Source organism: Gymnoscopelus microlampas, assembly GCF_963454915.1.
Source record: "Gymnoscopelus microlampas genome assembly, chromosome: 7".
NCBI lineage: Eukaryota > Metazoa > Chordata > Actinopteri > Myctophiformes > Myctophidae > Gymnoscopelus > Gymnoscopelus microlampas.
Window position 1 is genome coordinate 24687528 of NC_139944.1, and position 13285 is coordinate 24700812.

The window sequence follows — 13285 nt, forward strand, 5'->3', positions numbered from 1 at the left end:
TATATATTGCGATTCTAGACTATTTAACTATTAAACTTCGTTTTATGTTTTTATGTTTTTTTCAATCAAGAAAAAAGTGATCGATTTTTATGTTTTTAAAGGTGATTGCGTTTTATGTTTTTTTTTTAATCAAGATAAAGGTGATTGCTTTTTAATGAATGGTCCAGCGTGTATTACTGCAACATATTTATTGGCTGCTTCAGGATGACCTGAAATTCAACGCGCAACAGCTGAGGAGAAAAAGGTTTTATTGACAGTACAAAGTGAACATCTGGGACATCTAAGGAATCTGAGACGATCAGGGACTTGTTCTATTTTTAATAGTGGGTCGGACTTTCCTAAGAAATAATAAACTTGTGATCTCGGGATGTAAAGCCAAAGGAGATTATGATGGACATATTTGATTGAACATCGACACAATGGCATTGTTAAGCGTCTCCCAGTTCAACAATAATGCCATCGGAATGTTTTGGCTGCATTTTTATAACTTCAATCAGTTGCTCCTTTTTGTTTTCCAATGATGGACGGTGGGCATCAGTCGTCCAGGACTTTCAGACCAGATTCTACCGTTTTTGCCAATACGTGAAATAAAATAAAAAACGTAAAACATATATACATATATAATAATAAAAACAAAAAAAAACATGTATTGCACGATGAAATCTCGGAGCTTCCCTTCCATCACTGGGACTAACATGGGGATCAGAGGTGCAGCCAGACATGGACACCACTCTAAACATACCTCTAGGATATACTTCACCTTCATTCTGCTCCTGCTGATGTTCACACCAAGAGTGGACTCCTCATGGTGGTGAGTAAGTTATGATCAGTGAACAAGTTGCTGATGCTGACATCCTGTCAGTCAGTTAATGTTCTTATAGGCTGATCACTTTAACTGTATGATGCAGTGACATCTGTTACTGCAGGGGTCTTCAACGTTTTTCAGCCCAAGGACCCCTGAGAGAGAGATGAAGCAGGAATCCCCACTATATTGTATAAAACTGTGTTGCAGATTACACTTTTTCATAGTTTTCATAGATAGCTGGATTCATGCAAATGTATATTTTCAAATGGTTAACCTTTTAAGCCATTAATATTTCATCAACTTGACCTTTGGCTCTGTACTTGGTCTGCTCTTTTCCCTCTACACCAACTCTCTTGAAATAGCAGGTCTACAAGCTGCGAGGCTTGTGAGCTTGTAGATCTGCTTTTTTCGTCTAATGTTCCCCATCACACAAAGATTTGGCAGATGTCCTTTTAGTAACTCTGAGGACACCCTAGGGGTCCCGGACCCCCTGTTGAAGACCTCTGTATAGGCCTACGCCACATGCATGGTCATATAGCCTATTTATTATGACAGAAATATAGATTTATATGATTGACACTATAATCAAAAACAAATGTAAGCCTTGATTTGTCCTACATTCTGTTACCTGCATTCCATACAATGTTCTCTTCTTGCCCTAACAGGGCTGGCACTGGCAACAAAGTGGGGATTATTTATAAATCATAACAAGCTACTTTCAAGCTGACCTGATTTATTTAGTTTATACTGTAATTATTATATTTTTGCTTCATCAAATTCATCAGCTTCTCCTTTGCTGTCACACCTGAAAACCATAGTGTAAAAATGGAGTTAGTGGAGACAATCTGAAATATTAGGGTCACTGACTGAAAATAATGAATATAGGCTTATTTTCAGTGTCATGCAATGAGCTCTAAATGAGGTTTAAGTCTACAGTATATGAAATACTCTGAATGCATGTGAGCGCGTCTCAAACATCAGTGCAAGGTGACGTGATGGGCACAGTGCAATGTGCTGTTTTTATGAAGATTAATGGTATGTGTGTGTGTGTGTGTGTGTGGGGACTCCCCTATCCATCCATCTTGCCCATAGTAAGTGGCAGGTGCAGGCGCTGGTGCATGAATAAGTGCCCCTTGATGATTTCTCTGGAGGGTTTAAGACGCCCTGAGGGAAATGCTTGCAGTGGGCTTTAAAGCAGGTAGACTAACACCAACCTACCCGCACACACACACACACACACACACACAGACCCACACACACACACCCGCACACACACGCGCACGCACGCACGCACGCACGCACGCACGCACGCACGCACGCACCCGCACACCCGCACACACACGCACTGAAACAGTTGTTGTCATGCATTCTAGGGACATTTCCAGAAATGAATACCAGGCCATGTAATTGAGGCTATATCAGCTGGATGCGATCATCAATTATTTTCTTCCTGTGTCTCTGTGTTTGACTTATTGTCCCTTGAGCATAGTATAACAATTAGCCTGTGTTTTACAGATGGACTAAAAGTGAGAGTATTGATAGCAGTATCCATAGTAAAACAATTAAATTGCAGTTTCTATCCAGAGCTGACAGCATATTTTATCGCATTTAGTATTCCTTAACTACTTGTGCAAAATATTATGAATACTTTGATTAACACATGGGAACAGAGAATCAGAAACAGATCAGCAGCACTAACTGAGAAAGACTTGGAAGCTTTCTCTCTAGATGATATTTATTTAATCCAGATTTGTATTGGATGGGCCTATCTTTAGCCATTGTGATCATTTACATGTGTGCATAAGACTCTCTCTCTCTCTCTCTCTCTCTCTCTCTCAAGCACATACACACGCACACAAGCGCGAACGCACACACACGCACGCACGCGAACGCACGCGAACGCACACACACACACACACACACACACACACACACACACACACACACACACACACACACACACACACACACACACACACACACACACACACACACACACACACACACAGTCTGTCTGTCTGTCTGTCTGTCTGTCTGTCTGTCTGTCTGTCTGTCTGTCTGTCTGTCTGTCTGTCTCTCTCTCTTTCTCTCTCTTTCTCTCTCATTCTGTCTTTATCTCACCAACTATGTGTGTGTCCTCCTTCATGGGTCAGAATTCTGTCACTGTGGTATATAAAACACACAATAAACACACGCACGGGCACGGGCACGCACGCACACACACACACACACACACACACACACACACACACACACACACACACACACACACACACACACACACACACACACACCGTGTCGCAGCGCTGCACTGCTCTACTGCTCAGGCAGACAGTAGTTCCAGTTAGAATGGGACGGGGACAGCCATAACGGGAATGGAAACTCCCCGCTAAGTCTGTTTCTGTCTCTGTGGTCCGGGGCGACACAAATGTGTGTGCGATTAGGGACTATAACGATATCCGGATGGAGAGCGGAGCGTGCAGGCTTAGAGAGAGAGGGGGGGTCTACGTCTACGGCCGTCGTATGGGTGCACTGTGGTGTTGGACAGAGAACAGATTTCAGGGGTCACTTGTACTGTAGTTCAGTGGTTCTCAACCTGTGGGTCGGGACGACCAGGGGGGTCCCCACATGATTTTGGGGGGTCCCCATGTGACAGTAAAGTGACAATTTAAGGACTTTTATGACCTTTTTATTGCCTAAAAAAAAGAAAGAAAGAAAAGAAAAAGACCATTACTGCATCAAAAGTAATCAACAAACTATACTGTAAAGCTGGTCAAACATTAGCCAAATTGTCAAATAATATAAGAAAGAGGCAAACATTGTGAAAATAGGAGGCGTTGTGAGCTTTTAGATCTGCTATTTTCACAATATTTATCTGTGGAACCGAGTCAAACTAAATGTAATGCCTCAGCTCCTACATTCCAACTGCTTGTCAGGGTGGGGGGTCCCCGGTTCAAATATGATTGTTTCGGGGGGGTCACGCCACGGCCTGAAAAGGTTGAGAACCACTGCTGTTTGACTGCTCTTTCCTTGTCCAATTCATAAGGACTCTAAAGCCCCCTCCCCCCCCCGCGTCATGAATACAACCACCATGTGATCCACCTTTTTAGAGTGTCTGTAATGTTGAGGATTATGTCTGAATAGGACAGGAAGCAAACTACCAGGGAGTGAAATGCTTTTCATTCGACTTAACAGATGTCATGTCTCTCCCATGCTGAAATTCCTGTAAGTCTGAACCACTTAAGCCCTATATACTGAAAAGCGAAAATAGCTGATCTACGCCGTTGGTTCTCAAAGTGGGGTCCGGGGACCCCCAGGGGTCCTTGGGGGGGGTACCAGGGGGTCCCCAGCAAAATGTGTTAATAAAGCATGACGCAGATATAGCAGATAGCAGATATACAAGCTCATAGCACGGCACCGAGTGTCGCGCTATGAGCTTGTAGATCTGCTAATTTTTAAAAATCGTGAAAATTTGATTTTCACGACAAGTTCTTTGATTTTTTTTTTAAGCAAACATTTGTAACTGAAATCTTTGCTTCTGGGGGGGTCCCTAGAACAAAACATTTTGAGATGGGGGTCCGTGGCCAAATACATATCATTTTGGGGGTCCTTGACCTGAAAACGTTTGAGAACCTCTGATCTATGCTATGCATTGAGAGCCTATACTGTAGATGTGCTATTTCTTTTTTTCAGCTTTTTGCACATGCCCAAAATAGGGACACAAATAGGTTGAAAGTGGTGAGGAAAAAAAGAGCCTTAAGGAGACGTCAAATCAAATGATAATGACATCAGCATCACTGGTACAGGATTGAAACATGTACCCAGCGGCCTCAAACATCATCAGCGCTACAATGCTGAAACATTTGATACTCTACTGATCTCACACCTGTATTCTTGCACCTGCAGGTACATTGGAGCGCTGGGCGCGCGGGTGATCTGTGACAACATTCCTGGCCTGGTGAACAAGCAGCGTCAGCTGTGCCAGCGCCACCCGGACCTGATGCAGTCCATCGGGGAGGGGGCCGTGGAGTGGATCAAAGAGTGCCAGCACCAGTTCCGCCACCATCGCTGGAACTGCAGCACGCTGGAGCGAGACCACACCGTGTTTGGAAGGGTCATGCTGAGAAGTGAGTTCACGCTTGAATGTGTGGATGAAGGCGGGGGGGGTTCTCTGTGTGTGTCTGTACATGTACTGTATGTATACTGTGTTAATGAATGAATGAATGAGTGAATGGATGATTTTCGTGTCTTGTCTTAAGCAGTGGTGTAATGGTAATTTTTCTTCTCCAGGGGAACGGTATTTTAATGACGTCACATGCACGCGCACGCACCGGTAAACCTGTTATGCAAAGTAGCCAATTTGGGTACTTGGCCGTACCTTGCGCGTGCACAAAATTCCCAGTGGAACGCCGTGGTTTTCACTATTTGTTGTTAACCAAACGGACCCTTAAAGATCTTTAACTCTTGAGAGTGTAAAATGAAACCAAATGGACCCGTAAGGGTCCATTTGGTTACATTTTACGCTCTCAAGAGTTAAATTATTGTTAAACATACATTACTTCAATGAAGAATTGTTATTTTGATCAACGTTTGCCTGTTATCTCTCCTATGGTACCAATTAAGACACAAAAACGTTATACAGTGTTATGTGTGTGTGTGCACGTGTGCGTGTGTGTGCCTGTGTCTGTCTGCATGTTCGTGCTTGTTAGCTAATAAACATACATTTAATCTTATTGATTCAACTTTGGCCTCCTGTTCGTGTGAACTTTCCCCCAGAGAGACAGATAAGGGGGGGGGGGGGGAGCATCGGAGAAAGTATTGTGGTTTCACCTTCTCGGGAATGAGGAGAGATTGTGAAAGTGGATGTTCTCTGAAAACAAGTAGCAGATCGAGAGATCCACATGGGTGATGTATAAACAGTAATAGGAGATGTAAATATTTGGGTAGATGTTTCTGGCAGCCAGACAAAGCCTCACTCCCTGACATATCGCCTGTGTTCTGCTTCATTGCGTGAGCAGGAATGAGAATGGGAGGTGGGTTGGAAAGCCAGACCAAATAACCCCCCGAAAATCTCCTCTCTCTCTCTCTCTGAAATGAAAACACAGGCCGGCGACTGAGAAAGCTGCCATCTGTGCAAATTCAAAGGTGAAAGGAGAGTCTGCAGGGATGTTATATTGTAGCTTCTGCCATCTAGGGTTTGATTTGGCGGGGGGATGATGCCTCTGCTTTTGATATCCCCCTCTGGTCATTCAGTTTGAACCCCGGTGAGGATATGTTTTATCCCTGTTTCTGGTCAGACTGACTTAAATACATGCATTGCGATGCATGTAAGCTATTGAGCTATTGAGCTATTTGTTAACGTGTGTCTCAACGTGACGTGTTGCGAGCTTGTAGTGAGCCTGTAGTGAGCTTGTACATCTTGTAGAGAGCTTGTAGATTGGCTATTTTCGGCAAAGAGATTTGGTTGGTGTGTAGAGATAAAAAAAAAAGAGAGCACCAAGTACAGAGCCGCTCAGGTCCGTTTGACTAAGTATAGAGGGTCTAAGTCAGTGGTTCTCAACCAGTGGTCCGGGGACCACCGGTCGCCCTTGAGGGGGTTCCAGGTGGTTCCCAGCTAAATGATGGAGAGTTGTTAACCAAATGGACCCTTATAGTTACGGGTCCATTTGGTTTCATTTTACGCTCTCAAGAGTTAAATTATTGTTAAACATCTGCATTACTTCATTAAAGAATTGTTATTTTGATCAACGTTTGCCTGTTATCTCTCCTATGGTACCATCATCAATACAGCGTGGAATTGTGGACAAAATCATATCCACCGACAACAAAATATTCTACGTTTTGGGTCTGAGAGTCTAAATCTCATCAAATGGTGGTCCGTGGCTCAAATGCCGAATAAATTTGAAAAGGGTTGAAAACCACTGGTCTACGTGGTTAACAACCTGTCTTTGCTCTGTCCACCCAGGCAGCAGAGAGGCAGCGTTCGTGTACGCCATCTCCTCGGCCGGAGTGGTCTACGCCATCACCAGGGCCTGCAGTCAGGGGGAGCTGAAGATCTGCAGCTGTGACGGCCTGAAGCGCGGCCGAGCGAGCGACGAGAGGGGCGACTTTGACTGGGGAGGGTGCAGCGACGACATCAACTACGGCATCAAGTTCGCCAAGGCCTTCGTGGACGCAAGGGAGAGGATGGGGAAGGATGCCCGGGCTCTGATTAACCTGCATAACAACCGCTGTGGGAGGATGGTGAGCAACGGCTTAACTTGTTGTTAAGCATTTTAACAAAGTCCGACCTGGTTACTAGAAAAGGTTCCAGTGTGATTTAGGAAGTATATTTAAATTTAGTATATTTGATGACCGGCAGTGGTTCCGGTAGGAGACACAAAGGAGACTCTTTGTGTCTTCTACCGGAACCGCTGCCGGTCATCAAATTATTGGCTTAGGAATGCGACAAAAACAACAAAATATCCATGAATTCAAGTCTCCATGGGGTGAGGAAAAAAGTCATTTTGAGGGTGAACTATCCCTTTAAAGCATTAGAATTGCCCTCTATAATTAAAAAATAAAATGAAAAACACCTTAAGTATTTTATTTATTTTAGAAATAGTTCATCTTTCACTCAGTTGGGGTAATGCCCGTCGCAAGTTGATGATGTCATTTGTCCATGTGTGGTCTAGCCCTATGGAATTTATGGAATGCATGTGAAAATAACAAACTACTTAATACTTCCTAAGGTTAATATGAGCATCAAATCAATATTTTAAATGTTCTTTTTTTTGCACATGCATTCCATAAATTCCATAGGGCTGGACCACACATGGACAAATGACATCAACTTGCGACGGGCATTGCCCCTCTTGAGTAAGATTAACCAAGGTTAACTGTTTCTAAAACAAATCTAATATTTAAGGTGTTTTACATTTGTACAAATCTTTGAATATATCTATATTTTTAAAGCGAACATTTTTAACTCAAATCTTTGCTTCTGGGGTGTCCCTGGAACAACATATTTTGAGATGGGGGTCCGCGGCCAAATACATATCATTTTGGGGGGTTCTTGACATAAAAAAGTTTGAGAACCACTGATTATACAGCAACAAGCAACATAAGATTTTAAGAAAAACAATTAGGATTTAGAAGACATTTGTAGAATCCCCAGACGCAAAGATTTGAGTTACAAATGTTCGCTTTAATTTTTTTCCCATGATTTTTCAAAAAATAGCAGATCTACAAGCTCATAGCGCATCACTCGGTACAGCGCTATGAGCTTGTAGATCTACTATTTTTGAATAACCAAAGTACAAGATAATAGTTCAAATCTGAAATGACATGCTTAATGGGTTCAGCTTAGTATTACCTAACCTCTACTCAAGCGCAATTGCAACTCGTTAGCGTGTGATTACGCGGGCATCACAGCACGGGGCATCGTCATTGAACTTAACACTGCATGGTGACCTTTAACCTGTGCACCTCCTCCAGGCGGTGAAGCGCTTCATGAAGCTGGAGTGCAAGTGTCACGGGGTGAGCGGCTCCTGCTCCCTGAGGACCTGCTGGCTGGCCATGTCCGACTTCAGGCGCTCGGGAGACTACCTGCGCAAGAAGTACAACGCGGCCACCGAGGTGACCATGAACCAGGACGGCACGGGCTTCATGGTGGCCGACAGGGACTTCAAGGGGAGCACCAAGAACGAGCTGGTGTACGTGGAGAACTCTCCGGACTACTGTCTCATGGACCGCGCAGCAGGTGGGTTTTAACCCATTCATCCCGGGAACGCATCTGTGTTATTTTAGATTATTTGGCTATTCAAAAATAGCAGATATACAAGCTTGTAGATCTGCTATCTTTTGAAAAATCGTGATTTTTTTGGGTTACAAATCTTTGAATATATATATTCTACAAGTTGCTATTTTCGCTATTTTATTAAACTTGGTTATTTTTAATAATGCATTACATCGATTAGTTCGATTTATTGTTGCAGTCCTAGTTAAGGGTAAAACATTTTTTATCAAGCTACACCATGTCTCCCCTTTGCAAGAATACTAGATCTTTTTGCTTTATGGTTATCAAACTGACTGAAATATTCTCTTCAACAAAACCCATTTAAACTCTATATAGGCTACTTAGTTGACTGGGGTCCCCCAGAGCTCTATACTAGGCCCGCTAGTATTGCGACACATTGTCAGCTTGTAGATCTGCTGGGGGGGGGGGGGGGGGGGGGGGGGTTAAAGTGGTTATTAGTGGTCAAGTGGTCTTATTCAGAATAAGTTACCATAGCATACAAAACAGTCTAACCACTTTAACCCTATTATATATTTCGAAAACATTTTTAGAAAGTTTTGACAAATCTAGAATTTGGAATAAGAATAATAATACATGATGTTCTCTTATGGGGGTCCCTGGCACAAAACATCTTCAAATGGGGGTCTGCGGCCAAACACAATTTAGCGATCCTTGACATAAAAATGTTTGAGAACCACTGAGTTATTACACTGACGTCCACAATAGAGAATGACCTTACCGCACAAGCATGAAGAAACAATAAGGAGACAAAGAGAGATACATATCGGCTTCACCAAACCTGATAGAATCAGACTCATCCGCTGAAGGCTTGCATTCCTTCACAGCTTAAAGTTCAATTATTTGACCTTTTAACATCTCCCTTAATTCCCACAGTGTTTGCTTTGCCTTGTGAGGCTCTGTCTCTCCCATCCTGGCCCATGCGATGCCTTCTATAGAGCGTGAAAACTCAGTAAATCACTATTACCGGGGTAGTTATGATAGCCTACATCAGTAGACAGTAAAAATCCCAGCGTTAATTTACGGTTCCATCTGTAATCCAACCCGCTAAGGAGTTCACTGTGTCGGTGTAGGAGATGTGTTGTGATGCATGCTATCATCTTCAGTACCTCCTCTCCATTAGCCCATTAAGACCGGGAACACATCTGTGTCATTTTTAGATTTCTTTGGCTATTCAAAAGGTGCCGCGCTAGTAGCTTATAGATCTGCTATTTTTTTTTAAATCGTGAAAATTTGTGCAAATCCTTGACTATATATATTTTTGCAAGCGAACACCTTTAACTCAAATCTTTGCTTCAGGGGGGTCCCTGGAACAACATATTTTGAGATGGGGGTCGGCGGCCAAATACATACATACAATACATCATTTTGGGGGTCCTTGACATGAAAAGGTTTGAGCACCACTGATATCAACAATATTTTTTCAGAAAACTGTTAGGATTTAGAAGACATTTGTAGAATCGGCTTCAGGTTTTAAGGGTTAAGTAAGGCAGCCCTATAGTTGAAAGTTGGACAAAATGACGTCTGATTGAATTTGACTGTTGATTTGTGAAAATCTTGCTGAAGAAAACGTGTAAATAATTGTAGTTATTTTCAGCAAAAATCAAAAATCCAACGCAAAAATCCCGTAGGCTTTTTGTCAAAAGAACCAGGAAGATGCTTCCTCCTTCCACAAAATACATCATCCCTCCCTGGACCGCTCTATGAAGGTGTGTTCTCTAGGGCAGGAGGCTGCTTCTACCCATTTTCAAGGTGCGGAGGTGTGATCTTAAAAAGAGCGTATATGGCCTTCCTTTCTGCCAATCTTCATTGTAGGAATTCACACCCTAAGGATACATGCAGGCTTATTTCTCAAATCCCTCCATTGGTTTAAGCTCCACTCCCTAAAAACCTGAAGGGGAGTAATAGTTCATCTCAGCTTCTTCACTTGGCTTCAGGGATGTCTCTGTTGTTAGACCTGGCCTCTGATCTTAGGCTTAAGCTCAATGGCTCTCAAACATTTTCATTTCAAGGAATCCCAAATTGTATGTATATTTGCATCTGAAATGTATTCCACATTTTTCTCAATACTTTTTTTTCAAAGTATTTTCAAATACTTAAAATAAAAATAGCCGATCTACAAGCTTTTAGATCTGCTATTTCTGAATAGCCGAGATATACGTACATTTGGGTTAAATTGATTTTGATACAATATTAACACATTTTGCTGCAGTGCAGACCCCCTGGGACCACCTCAAGGACCCCTTGAGGTCCCCGGACGACACTTTGAGAGCCACTGCTTTAGGTCATCTGAGTGTTACCATGCGCTACTCTGTTTGGATCTGACATCCTTTCCCTAGACTGCTGAAACACTAGCCTTTGCCGCAAGAGTTAGTGAATGAATGAACAACAACATATCTCACGACTGGAAATATTTGTTTCCAGACTGTCCCAATCTGGGATTTATGAAACAGCATGAAAGGACCCACACTAGTGTTGTGTTTCCTAAACACAACACAGTATGTAGATGTATTGTGTTTCTAAACTGCTCTTCTGTATACAGCCAACCAGTGGAAGAAATTGCAGATTGAGGCAAGATGCTTCTGAACATTGTATTCTATCGCTAATTTGACCCATTCTACTCCCATACAATTCTGATAATCTAATAATCAAACAGGGAATTCTAATAATTGTATAAATGACGGAGAACTTTAATCCATAAGTAAGTAGCCTTTGCCAAGCCATGTGGCCAATTAGGTCAGGAGCCTATCTCCTGTTTCTGTAGCGCGAGGTAGCTTTACGTACAAGTACACCCCCTGAACATGACGCTAGTACCGTATGTGGCAGGGACTTACCCCAAAATCCAACCCTTGATTCTGAGTGCCAAGCAGGGAGGCATTGGGTTCCTGACCTCCCAATCCCACTCTCACCACAAGGCCACTGAGCTGGTCAACTTTAATCTATGTTATTACACGGCTTGGTTGAATGCTTGATTCTGATTGGTCAATCGCTGAATTCAGCCGAGTGTTATTTCTGGATAATGGCCGATGAGCTCTATAACAGACCGCTGTCTAATCAAAGACTCAGAGCACCTGCTCACACTGTATCAACCTGTTCTGCTTGATTTTATGCTGTATCCAACATGACAGCCATGTAAACAAACACAGTGTCATTTACAACTAAACATTGCTCTCAAGAATGTTTTTGAAAACATTTGAAGCGAGAAATAGACAATGTAACCAAAAATATATTCTATTTGATCAACACTTCCTTGTTTTACGAGGCAACCGTGTCCGCCCAGCGCAACACTTATGGAATACTTTCATTGACGTAAGCAAGGAAATACTTTTTGTTGTTACTTTTGTGTCAAATGATTCATTTATTTATTAAGTAGCCGTGTAATCCGCTTCGCGCCAGTGCCTAATCACCCTGTCGGGATTTATTTATCAATAATGACCGGCTACCCGTCAATTATCCCTTGCTTACTGTATATCTCTTTTGACCACTTGGCCGCTGAGGCACTGATATCTCCCTCTCACCTTCTATTTCTTCCTCGCCATGCAGGCTCCTTGGGCACGTCGGGCAGGGTGTGCAACAAGTCCTCCAGGGGCACGGACGGCTGCGAGGTCATGTGCTGTGGGCGGGGCTACGACACCATGCGCGTGAAGCGCGTCACCAAGTGCGAGTGCAAGTTCCGCTGGTGCTGCGCCGTGGAGTGCAGCGACTGCGAGAACACGGTGGACGTTCACACGTGCAAGCCTCACAAGCGACCCGACTGGCTGGACCTAACCTGAGGGGAGAGAAAACGGAGGCGTTGTCCCCCTAATCCAGTGGTTCTCAAAGACCCGCAGGGGTCTTTGAGGCGGTTCCAGCGGGGTCCCCAGCTAATTGATTGATAGTTAGGAACCAAATGGACCCTTACCGGGCTATAACTCCGAGAGTGTACAAATGGAACCAAATGGACCCTTGCGGGTCCATTTGGTTCCATTTGTACACTCTCAGAGTTATGGGGGTCCGTGGAATTTAAAAAGAGTTTGAGAACCACTCACCTAATCGTCCCCTCCAGCTGACCTATTGACCTATGAGGTGAACGACTGCACTGCACTGCACACATTAATGGGACGCTGACCCTGTTTCTTTTCTTACCTTCATTACCTCTGATCTGATTTGACTTCTAATCATAGAACACTTCCTGAAGCAGAAACATGTTCGATTTTAATTGGATGATGATGACGCCGAAACTGGAAAAGAAAAAAAGGGTCCCAGTTCACTTATGGTGTGCTGCTTTGATATAAATGTCTGAGACCACAACCTTTTTCCACACTTTTTTCTTTCTTTTCAAACTTTAAGACTTTTTGGACTTTGATCTTTGTGCAAATGCAGCCTTGGTTGAGGCAAGGCTTTTAGGTGTCTGTTTGTTTGATGTACAGTGCTATAGTATCTATAAAGATGTTATATAAAAAAAGGCTATTGTGAAATTTGGGGGAGGGGGGGGTGTAGAGAGAGGGAAGAGAGATCTTTGTGAAATCAGTATGGACACTGACTCATTTGAAAAAGACATCAAATTGTTGTATATTACGACTGCATCACATCATAAAATACAGTTATTATGCTACAATTATGTGGAACTCGAACATACATTCAAGGAGTTTGTAAAAATGAAAAGAAAAAAGAAAGAAACTCCAGGAAAGAAGTCTGGAAATCCA

The 13285-nt window shown here is 43.0% G+C and overlaps 1 protein-coding gene across 1 annotated transcript; it reads left to right on the forward strand.

Moving 5' to 3' along the window:
• The first annotated feature begins 241 nt into the window (after positions 1 to 241).
• LOC311048331 (protein Wnt-2b-A-like) lies at positions 242 to 12475 on the forward strand. Its single transcript, XM_084061561.1, has 5 exons — positions 242 to 811; positions 4712 to 4932; positions 6771 to 7048; positions 8282 to 8546; positions 12144 to 12475. The coding sequence occupies exons 1-5, from the start codon at positions 645 to 647 to the stop codon at positions 12371 to 12373; spliced, it is 1161 nt and encodes a 386-aa protein (XP_083917687.1). The 5' UTR covers positions 242 to 644; the 3' UTR covers positions 12374 to 12475.
• Positions 12476 to 13285: the final 810 nt, after the last annotated feature.

Excerpts from the sequence above, each read along its gene's own strand:
- LOC311048331 (XM_084061561.1), top strand. The coding sequence starts at position 645 with ATGTATTGCACGATGAAATCTCGGAGCTTCCCTTCCATCACTGGGACT. Across the intron at positions 812-4,711 it reads AGAGTGGACTCCTCATGGTG|GTACATTGGAGCGCTGGGCG; the intron begins GTGAGTAAGTTA and ends TTGCACCTGCAG. Across the intron at positions 8,547-12,143 it reads TCTCATGGACCGCGCAGCAG|GCTCCTTGGGCACGTCGGGC; the intron begins GTGGGTTTTAAC and ends CTCGCCATGCAG.